The following is an 11,171-nucleotide window of genomic DNA, read 5'->3' as shown; positions in this document are numbered from 1 at the left end:
TACTGTCCCGCACCAGGCTTCGCGACCGCATCACTCCCACCCTCGCTCGCCTCCACTGGCTCCCCATCCCCCAGAGGATCGAATTCAAGATCCTCATCTTCACCTACAAGGCAATTCACGGCCTTGCTCCCTCCTACCTCTCCAACCTACTATCCCCCTACTTACCTGTCCGTACCCTCCGTTCCTCTGGCTCCGGTCTGCTCCACATCCCCCGCCCCAACCGCCCTACCATCGGTGGTCGGGCCTTCAGCCTCTCAGCCCCCAGGCTCTGGAACTCCATCCCCCAGTGCCTTCGCCGCTTCCTCCCTTTCCTCCTTCAAGGCCGGTCTCAAGACCTTTCTCTTTGACCGTGCCTTCAGCTCCCCTCTCGACTCTCTACCCCCTCCCTTCCCTCCCCTCACCCTGACCATTTCCCCCCCTCCTCGCTCCCTCCCTTCCCTTCCCTCACCCTGACCATTTCCCCCCTGTTCGGGTCCCGACCCAACTGTCCTCCCGACGTGAAAGGCGCTCTATAAATGGAATCTTGTTGTTGTTGTTGTTGTTGATGGACTCCGCAGTGCTCTAGCGTGCAGCCCTGTCAAAGATTACTAAATTGGTGTTGAAAATCAAGGAACTATTGAAATTTGGGATTTATACTTACTGAGAAGTAGATTTCAAGTGACCAAACATGTTTGTTAAAACTTTAATATCACAACAAAAATATCTTGATCTTTACTGTATAGCCTCTGGCTGCATCAACTCATGAAAGTTAATTTCCGTCTCAGATTAGTTTCTGTCTTCATGTGTACTCCCAAAGTAGGATGTGGAAAAGTCTTCTGCTACTTTTCTTTTCTCCCAATAAAATACCCTTTGCTGTTTGGCGTGAGGTTGGATGTTGTAGTAGAAATAGCTGTCAAATGCTCGAAACATGAAAATATGTTTATTTGTAATACTTCCTAAATCTAGATATTTACATAGAAACTTGTACCAAAAAACAAGGATTAATCTTCTCAAGGAATATGTATTTTCTGAAAATTTTAGCCCATCAGGAGTGTGTTGATAAGTCTGACGACTGAGTTCTTAAGAGTTATTAATTTGAGAATAGTGGGTGCCTAAGCAAATGCTGAGAAAAATTGATACCAAAATTATACAGCAGATAATGAATATCTGAGTGATGCAACTGAGAGGATATCTGAGAGTGATTACACAAAGAATAATGGCTATCTATATAATTATAGGCAATAGACAGAATGATTATACAAAGACTAACATTGGAGAGTGAATAGTGAAAATAATGGATATCTGAGTAATTACATAGAATGTAATTACATTCTCTTTGACCGTGCCTTCAGCTCCCCTCTCGACTCTCTTCCCCCTCCTCGCTCCCTCCCTTCCCTCCCCTCACCCTGACCATTTCCCCCTCCTTGCTCCCTCCCTTCCCTCACCCTGACCATTTCCCCCTCCTCGCTCCCTCCCTTCCCTCCCCTCACCCTGACCATTTCCCCCCTGCTCGGGTCATGACCCAACTGTGCAGCGCCTTGGGACGTCCTCCTGACGTGAAAGGCGCTTTATAAATGGAATCTTGTTGTTGTTGTTGTTGAGAATAATATCCAAGTAATTGCACAGAGAATAACAGATATCCGATGGTACTATAATTCCATAGAATGGATATCTGAAAATAATTGCACAAAAAATAGATATCCAAATGTAATCACATAGAAAATAATGGATAACTGGGAGTATTAAACTTATACAGAAAGCAATCGATGGCTCAGATTAATTATACAAAGAATGCATCTCCAAGTCATTTTACTCCAAAAATGAGAGGATTTCCACTTACACAGAGAATACTCGAAAGTACTTACTTACATGGACACCCCTGAGAGTATTTAGAAATAAGGGAAATCCAAGGGATTATACAGAGAATAAATATGTGGGAGGAATTTAATTGATACTCACTAAGTAATGGATATCTGAAAGTACTGGATATCATGGATATCCAAGTGATTATACAGAGAATAACGGATACTTGAGATTCCACTTACAGATGTATCAAAAGAGCAATGGCACTGGAACAATGTTTATATTGGGTGGGCTGAGCGGCCAGGAGTTATGACAGGGGTCATACTGCATTCCCAGCACACCAGTTTCTGTATAAGAGAGATTCAGATGAAGAAGACCCTTCGGCTCATTTTATCTCATCCTTCCAGAATATCTGTGTAGAGTCCTGTAGCTCAGTGGTTAGAGTACTCGCTACACAAGTGAGACCTGGGTTTGATTCCCGGTAGGGCGAAACGTTGGGTAAGTTTCATTACTCTGCACGCCTGTTTACCTAGTAGTAAGTAAGAATCCAGTTGTTAGTCGATTGGCGGATCATTTTTCTGGGGGTAATATTGTCTTCAAAAAAATAATAAATCGGTTACTTCAATCCATGACTGTTTGTGGGACACTGCTGTGTGCGATTGGTCTCCGTGTTTTACCCACAAAATATAGTCAATTCACTTTACAGTATATTCTGTGAAGCACTTTGAGACGTCTCAAAGACGTGATGAGGCGCTATATCAAATGCAAGGATTATTATTATTATCCACCCTACCATCCTCCCATTAGAGCATCAAGCTCTTTCTTAATTGAGTCCAACTTCCTGACCTCAGCCACGTTTCCTGGTAACTTATTTCAGTAATGAATTAACCCTTTGGATAAAGAAAAACCTGGTGTCTGTTCTGAAACTTCCCTTTGCAACCCTAAAACTGTGCAGATCCCTGACTTTCCAGCGTCTTAGGACATCCAACTGACTGAAAGGCACTATACAAATGTAAATTTGTTGTTGTAGCTCCCTTGAACTGCTGCCTTGGCATCTCTGAAAGTATAGTTTGCAGTGCACATCTGAGAAGAATTATAGAGAATGGATATCAAAATGACTAATGGATATTCAACAGGAATAGAGGGGAAAAGTCCTTAGAATGACATGGACAATAACACAAATCAACAGTCTCATGAAGGAGTTCAAATCAGGTAAAGAATGGTTCAAGTGTTTTAAAACAATCATCCTCACACAAAACCCAAGATGAGAATGGAGCCTTGAAATCACTTCTGCATGTCTATTATAGTTCATAATACAGTATATACTGCAAAATTGTGGAAATGCTTTTATTTTATTCTTATTTTGGTTGACAAAGCTGATATATCAGATGCTGACAGTTAATATGGTGTATGTTGTTGAGATATGGCAATGTCTGCACTGAAGCACAGTAATAACACCTGAAGTAATTGCATCAATTTTATCAATGTTTCCAAATAAATATAGCAAACAAAAAGCAGCATTAAGGCCCTTTTGGAAGAAGTGTTTATTAAAAACATACAGAAATGTTAAGATATCAGAAGCTGTATTTGGAGTTATAAATGTAATATAATTCTATTTCAATTGCTGTACGTGTGCCACTAAAAGCAATGGAATACAGCATTTCCATTTGATTCGGCAGGTTTATTCACTGTGATGATATTAAACATACATCAGGAAATTAACTTGCTAAAATTGGCAAATTCTTATTTCCATGTTTTGCTCACCCTCCCCAACTCCTCTCCTCCACACTTCTGGCTCTTTACTAGTTGTGAGCACAGGGTGATTGGTGAGCAAGATGAACCCTAGGGCCTCATGCATCAGATCCCACACAATTGAAAAAAATGAAAGAACTGCAGAAAAACAGCTTTCAAGACCGAACTTAAGAATTTTAAAAAATTCAGCTCAATCTTAAATCTTAAGGCAAAGATGTGGATAAGTTTGGGACCTCTGGTTTGTATTGTTGCACAGTTAACATAAATAACTTGTCTAGTGGGAACAGGGAATCCCATCTATTACATTCACAGAATCCTTAACACTTATTTTTAATTTCACTCATGAAAAGAACTGGCACTTGATTTCATTACCATGTTTTTAAAAAAATATCTGCCACAATTCAAATTAAAGTTTTTAGGGCATAATTTAGTTTGGCTTCAGTTAATGATTCCAATGCATTGTTCTTCCACCTTGTACCATTTTCATTTGCACTGGCACACATCAGTCAGTGCTGGAATCAGTCTTCACAAATAGCTAAGACGCAAACCATCTTAGGATGCTGAGTGTGCCTCTGTACACATCAATTTCTATGAATCTCTTTCTCATCCTAACCTTCAATAAGTCGCACAGATCAGACAGAGTGATATTGGGAGCTAATTTCAACTTCTCTAGACAGCCCTGGGAGAAGGCCCCCAATGAATAATGCTGTGTGTATAAATGCATCTCTGGTATGTGCAATACTTATTGATCTCACATAGTTACTGCAGTCTTTGGATTTCTGTATAATTTTATAAGAACTCAGACCTGAATTGCTAAATATTTTACATGCACAGCTCTGACTTTGTATCATGGGCCAAAGCCTATGGAAATACCAAATTATTTCCTAGAAGGTCCAGGGTCACCACACATAATTAAACCTTTTTTAGAATGGAGGAACTTTTAGACAATCTTCTCGTGCTTTAAGTAAGACCTGGATTCTCACTTCTTACTATGCTAAGCTACATTTAGACTATTTTGCTTATTTAGCCTAAACTGGCCAGCGTTCAATTGTCCCAGACACAATACTGAATGATAGAAATCCAAACAGGCACTCACAAACCAATTCAGATTGAGATATTTCCTGGGCAAGATTTGCTTATCTTGTCTGAAGTAGGTGAACTCTGCGCGAGGTGAAGCTCAGTAAAACTTTGTGTAACTGGGCCGCTCTATCATCTTACCAATGTGACCGCAGCATTCTGAACTGGATCCCAATAAAGAGGATAAAGAAAAGGCAGTTTTAATCCTCTTAAGTTATTAACAGTTCAGTAAATCCGATGGTCATATCGGAAAGCCAATCACAAATGGATCTGCTGTAGAGAAGTGACGTGAGGTTGAAATAAGGATCCAAGGTACCCAACAGTATCAGAAAAATCTAACGTTCAGAAAAAACTTCTCACAGAAGTAAAATCATATTAAAACTGTACTTTCACTATATTTTTTCATTGTTTGCCAAACGCTCCATTCTATTGAGCTTGCGTTTATTCTTTGGCATTGGTTTTGCGTACATTCCATTCTTAATCAGGTGTTCCTTGCTGTGATGGATCTGAGCTCCGTGCTGCAGCTGGAATGAGCACAAAGCCTGAAGTGGTCGCAGTATAACCTGCAGTTTTAAACAGACAAGATAAGAACATTAGTGTCAGAACACAAATACCTATGAATTCACAGCATTATTTGAGAAAATGAAGACATTATTCCTGGTTCTTTCCAGTTACGCTGGATTGTTCAATTTTTCTCTGGCTGACCTACCTGGGACGGAGTTAAAAAAAACATGTTTGAGTATAATGATGGCTGCCATTCAATGAAAAGGCTCCTCCCCTCTTTGTGATATTTCAAGTCAGACATAACATAAACATAGTCATTTGTACCTATCCTGAAAAAATTCACTCTTGACCGCAATATATCACTTTCATTCATTCAAACTTTTTGTGCATTACTTTAAATGGACATTATTATTTGTGCCCCACTATCTGTGGACAAGCTTTCAGCCATTCTATCCCCGCTTCCTGGGATTCCCTCTGCCTTGCCGCTTCCTTGCTACCTTCAAAATCCATCTTAAGACTTATCTGATTAACCACACTCTCAGTTACCATTTCCCTCCCTCTTCCCCCCACCCCTCCACCCTCCACCCCATTTGAGCACCAGTCAGCGCTGTGAAGCTCTTTGAAACGTCTTCCTAAAGTGAAAAGTCGTGTATAAATGTAAATGATTGTTTTGGGATGTAAAAAGGGGTGGCAGGGGCTGATGGATTTGTAAAGCTACAGGGTGGAATAAAGTGCTAAACTCCCAGATTGTATTCTTGATCTGTGCATCTTAATTTGCTGATTTCTGCCAGGTTAGCAGTTGGGCCACTGGAAATGGCCTCAGCGCCTGTGAGCTGGAAGTCAGCCATTTTCCCACTCTGGCTGCTGATGGCTAGTGTTGATGTCAGGTGAGTTCAGAATTAGGCTCTAGCTGTGATGCCCCCCCCCATTGCCGAATAGCCCGCAAACACTAACTGTCTAGATTCACACATCACCAACAGCTACTCGGGCAAGAATATTGTTCGAGAAAAACAGAGGGGATAATGGTTCCATTTACTAACACAAATATTCCTCAGCCTCAAAGAGCATAAAACTGACCAATATTTTTTTAAATCAAAAGCTTGCAACGCATACAATTGAAGAACGCAAGGAAATTTCATATCTGGATCACTCAGGCTAATATAATAATAATAATCCTTGCATTTGATACAGTGCCTTATCACATCTTCGAGGAAACAATTTGCAAATTTTAACTAAATGAAACATAAAGTCTCACAACCAAACAACAACAACAAGATTCCATTTATAGAGCGCCTTTCACGTCGGGAGGATGTCCCAAGGCGCTGTACAGTTGGGTCAGGACCCGAGCAGGGGGTTAAATGGTCAGGGTGAGGGGAGGGAAGGGAGGGAGCGAGGAGGGGATAGAGAGTCGAGAGGGGAGCTGAAGGCACGGTCAAAGAGAAAGGTCTTCAGACCGGCCTTGAAGGAGGAAAGGGAGGAGGCGGCGAAGGCACTGGGGGATGGAGTTCCAGAGCCTGGGGGCTGAGAGGCTGAAGGCCCGGCCACCGATGGTAGAGCGGTTGGGACGGGGGATGTGGAGCAGACCGGAGCCAGAGGAACGGAGGGTACGGACAGGTAAGTAGGGGGATAGTAGGTCAGAGAGGTAGGAGGGAGCAAGGCCGTGAATTGCCTTGTAGGTGAAGATGAGGATCTTGAATTCGAACATAAAAACAAGCAGAAAACTAAGTGTGGAGAAGACCTGAATGACCAGAAACTAGCTTTCAGCAAATTTTGAAGATCATAAATAATTATTCGCAGTCTAGTAATATTGTTTTTTCTTCTAAATAAATGCCATCTAAGTTTATGTTTTAAAGACAGTGTTGATAAACAGAACAAATTAATGATTGCGAGACAAGTTATTGTTCTGATGTATAATTCAAATGAAATGCTCAACAACAACAATAACAACTTGGATTTATATAGCGCCGGACGGCGTCTCAGAGCACTTCACAGTAATGAATCACGGGGCCGAGCCAGGGGGAGGGGGAGGAAGGTGACCAAAGGCCCGGTCGAAAACTTTCTTCTATTGTTGCTCCCAAATCCAAGTCTGCATGCTGCACCACTCACTTGTTTAAAGACTTGTTACATTGACTAGAACTCTACCTCAAGATAATAAATTCCTCAGCTCCCTCGCCTTCTACAATATACTTGCTTTAAAACTCTAAACTTTGTGTCACCTAACTACTTCTTACCACATTTCATTGTCTCTTGACTCTTTTCAACATTGGTGATGTATTACACTATGGCCCTTGGATCTGCATGTCAGACTCTATTTTAACAAATATTTTTTATTAACTTTAAATTTGAATCACTCAGGCTAATATAATAATAATCCTTGCATTTGATATGTCGCCTTCTCATGTCATCGAGACGTCACAAAGCGCATCACAGAATATACTGTAAAGTGAATTGACTGTACATTTTGTGGATAAAATCTAAAATGTACATTCTTTAAAAAAAACTTGGTTATTGTTCTTGTCACTCGCTACCTCTTGGTGTCAGAACAGACAACAGATGGGAGAATGTCCACATCCTGCAAACCTCACCATATGGGATGGGGGAGGGCAAAGTTATAAAGATCTCCCTCCCTATCACATTCTGTGATCTGTGCTCCATCCCCACAAAGAGTCTCTTGGGTGAATGACTTGTCCTTCATCTCGCTCATTACAGAGTGGAAAATGCCACAGCATGTGCTATGAATCCCTACACATGCAGCGCAATGCAATGCAATAATTGTTGGCAACGGGATCCATTTCAAGAACCAGCTGCAAGATAAACTCCACTCTAACTCAGCCATACTCCTCCCTAGCTCCTTCTGTGGGGATAGTTGACATATCCCGAATGCTCCCACCGCCATTTACTGGATTCTACTTGGATAAAGTGTATAGCATGGTTAAGTGACTACAGCAGTAGCACACTTTAGACTAAGAGAAAAAAAACACAACATTGCTTCTGGTGCTCAGGACCTGTAAATGATATATGCACTTCATGAGAGCAATACTGGTCCTACTTAAAAAAATATTCTAACAAGGAGAATGTCCTAAGGGAAATGCTGCATAAATGCTCTCAATCCCCAAAGGCAAGACTTTGTTCTGCATGAACAAATCCTTGCAATAATACAATGCTCACCCAACTGGTATAGTATGACCAACAAGGTTAAAATAATAAGTAGGGAAAGGAATAAACAAGATTTAATGTGTATTAAATTTATTATATAAATTGCAGCTGTACCCTTGCTACGCTTGTAACCAAAGGATCCAATATGGAATGTAGATTGACACACGGCCAGACACACTTACTTATCCCTGAAAAGTTTGATTTTCGCTTAGGCATCTTTATAATGATAAATATAAATGTATAATTTATAATCACTGGACATCCTCCCGACGTGAAAGGCACTTTAAAAATGTAATTTGGTTGTGTTGCAAGACCGTTTTGATGAGGCATAAATCATGCCTCTACATCAATCGGTTACTGAGATCTTTCTTGAAGTGCAGGCAGACAGACATTGTTGTTTTATTAGTATAGAAGAAGATGTAGTAAATGCTGTGAGTGTGCAGACATGAAAGCATCAGAGCACAACAATATCATCCCCATCGTGGGACAATGCTGTGCCCAATTGCCTGCTGTGTTTCACCCAGAAATTATATGATCAATTCACTTTACAATATATTCTGTGAAGCACTTTGAGACATCTCAATGACGTGATATGGCACTATATCAAATACAATGATTTTTATTCATATTCATACAAGTCCACATATTTATAATGTCCTTATTATTCCAGTGTGCTATTCCAGAAATGTGGATTTGCCAGAACATGAGAGTCAAAGAGCAAAACCATTGCAATATGTTGTGTCCCTTTTGTAAGATGCTAGCTGACATCTGATTCCACAGTTTCCCCCTTACTTGGTGCTGTCCGCAAACATAACCACCCCTTGCACTGAATGTGTGAATCCAGGTCATTAATGTATAAAATGAGAGGGGAGGGGGTGGGTCAGGCACAGCACATCACTAAATTTATTCAGACCACAGAACCAATAAATCCACACTTGACTCCTCTAATCCTCGTTAAAACCAGTTTCACTAACATAGACAAAGTAAGATGACCTGTGTGGTGTCAAGCAAATTCTTACCTCATGAATGGAATGGTTCTTTTCTACTATGGACAGTGCTATGGCTGCACACTCCAGCGTCGAGAGGCAGGTGTTGGTTGGCTGAGTTCGGATTACATACTGGCTTGATAAATTGGTTTTCAGTTGAACCTAAAAACGACGGTTAGTTATTAAATGTTAATTTCTTCTAAAACTGATGGTTCAAGTTTTCTTATCATCACAAAAAGAATCACCACATTATAGCACGGTCGTCTGGGTCCAATGCCTTACACCCAACACTATGGGGAGGCACAGAAAAATGGCGGATCTCCAAATCATCAGGTCTCCACTACTCTTTCTACTTGAGCGTTACATAGCTTCCTGTGCAAATAAAAGGTCAACCAGGGTCATCAGGTTGCCATTGAGGTAACTTTGTGTGCACTGTGCAAGCAGCAAGTGGGGCTGACATCACTTCCTTTGCAAAGTAATGTAAGTGGCACTTCCTGCATATATCAAGCGTGCACAGTGTACAGGAAGCGATATCGGAAGCAACCTGAAATTGTTTTTTTAGCATGCGTGCACTGAAGCCAACAGGGCACTCACCTTATAATGGAACTCACCTTATAAGGTGTAATACCCATTGTATGAATAAGATACCCAGGGAAGGATTGAAGGCAGATTGTGTTAGCAAATTCAAGAAGGAATACAATAGCTATCTAGCAAACAACAACAACAACACGATTACATTTGTATAGCGCCTTTCACGTTGGGAGGACGTCCCAAGGCATTGGACAGTGTACAGCATTTCAGAATTCAATTGAAGAGTTTCAAAGGTAGATAAGAATAGGGTTTGATTTTCGGTTGCTTTGCGACCAGCAGATAGACCGCAGTGGGCTTTTTCAACACATATATTCCTATGTCCTTATAAACCACAGAAGGAAATACTTTTACAACTAAAAGTCACTTGAATACAGTGATGATTAATAAGATATTTACAAAGCCTGACATACACGTAAGTGAGAGGACCAAGATTCTATAATGATACATGGACTAACAATTTATTGTTTAATGCCTGATGTAATTTTTCCATTGGTGTAGGTTTAACAATGGTTAAATTCTGCTATGCCACTGCCAAAGATCACTAAATAACTCGTCCCACAGGAAAATGCGACAAGTGACATTGATGCTTTTCGTGTAGAAGCACTTTGGGCTTTTAGTCGCCACGTTTTCACAACAACAAAATTAAAATCCAATCCCAATAAAGGCTGACAGCTGAAATAGCCTTAACCTTTACTTCTTAACACACACAAAACACAGAGAAGGCACCTTCACAGTGCTAAACATTGCCATCAACACATAAATAAGTCAAGTTTTTCCAGTGGGAAGGAATAAAGTGGCAGTGATTCAAAGTGACAGTTTAAGAGCCCTCTGTTTGTAGATTCTGCAGGGATTTGCAGACATGCAATTGTCGCAAATGGATGTCACAAAACACTTTCTTTGAGTCACGCCGATTAACCGAGTCTTCCACCCCCCACAGTCAACAACAAAATGTCTGCTGTTGGAAAGCCTCCAATGAATTAAACACCTCAGCTCCCATGATTCCAGAGGTGCGTGTGCTTTTCAACACAATTGTCTTAATGTTACATACAAAGAGGGTGACAGACATCTGGAACAGACTCCCAAATGATACTGCCTGTGAAAATAATACTTATTCATTCAAAAATAATAATAATCCTTACATTTCATGTCAGGAGGACATCTCAAAGTGCTTCACGGGATAAACTGAAAGTGCAGTGTCTATGTTTTAATAATAATAATAATCCTTGCATTTGATATAGCACTTTTCACGGCTTCCAGACGTCTCAAAGCGCTTCACAGAATAGACTGTAAAGTGAATTGACTGTATATTTGTGGGTGAAATGC

The 11,171-nt window shown here is 40.7% G+C and overlaps 1 protein-coding gene across 1 annotated transcript in view; it reads right to left on the bottom strand.

Moving 5' to 3' along the window:
* Nucleotides 1–3,246: 3,246 nt before the first annotated feature.
* dtwd2 (DTW domain containing 2) overlaps nucleotides 3,247–11,171 on the bottom strand; it is a 63,209-nt gene continuing 55,284 nt past the window's right edge. The window contains exons 5-6 of the mRNA XM_007897366.2: nucleotides 9,291–9,419; nucleotides 3,247–5,174 (exon numbers count right to left, since the gene is read on the bottom strand). Coding sequence (XP_007895557.2) covers nucleotides 5,004–5,174; nucleotides 9,291–9,419 — 300 coding nt within the window. The 3' untranslated portion in view covers nucleotides 3,247–5,003. The remainder of the gene's footprint in view (nucleotides 5,175–9,290; nucleotides 9,420–11,171) is intronic.

The sequence above is a fragment of the Callorhinchus milii genome, unplaced genomic scaffold (genome assembly GCF_018977255.1).
Source record: "Callorhinchus milii isolate IMCB2004 unplaced genomic scaffold, IMCB_Cmil_1.0 Scaffold1, whole genome shotgun sequence".
Lineage (NCBI taxonomy): Eukaryota > Metazoa > Chordata > Chondrichthyes > Chimaeriformes > Callorhinchidae > Callorhinchus > Callorhinchus milii.
The sequence above is the reverse complement of the archived record's forward strand: the minus strand, read 5'-3'. Positions and strand labels throughout refer to the sequence as shown.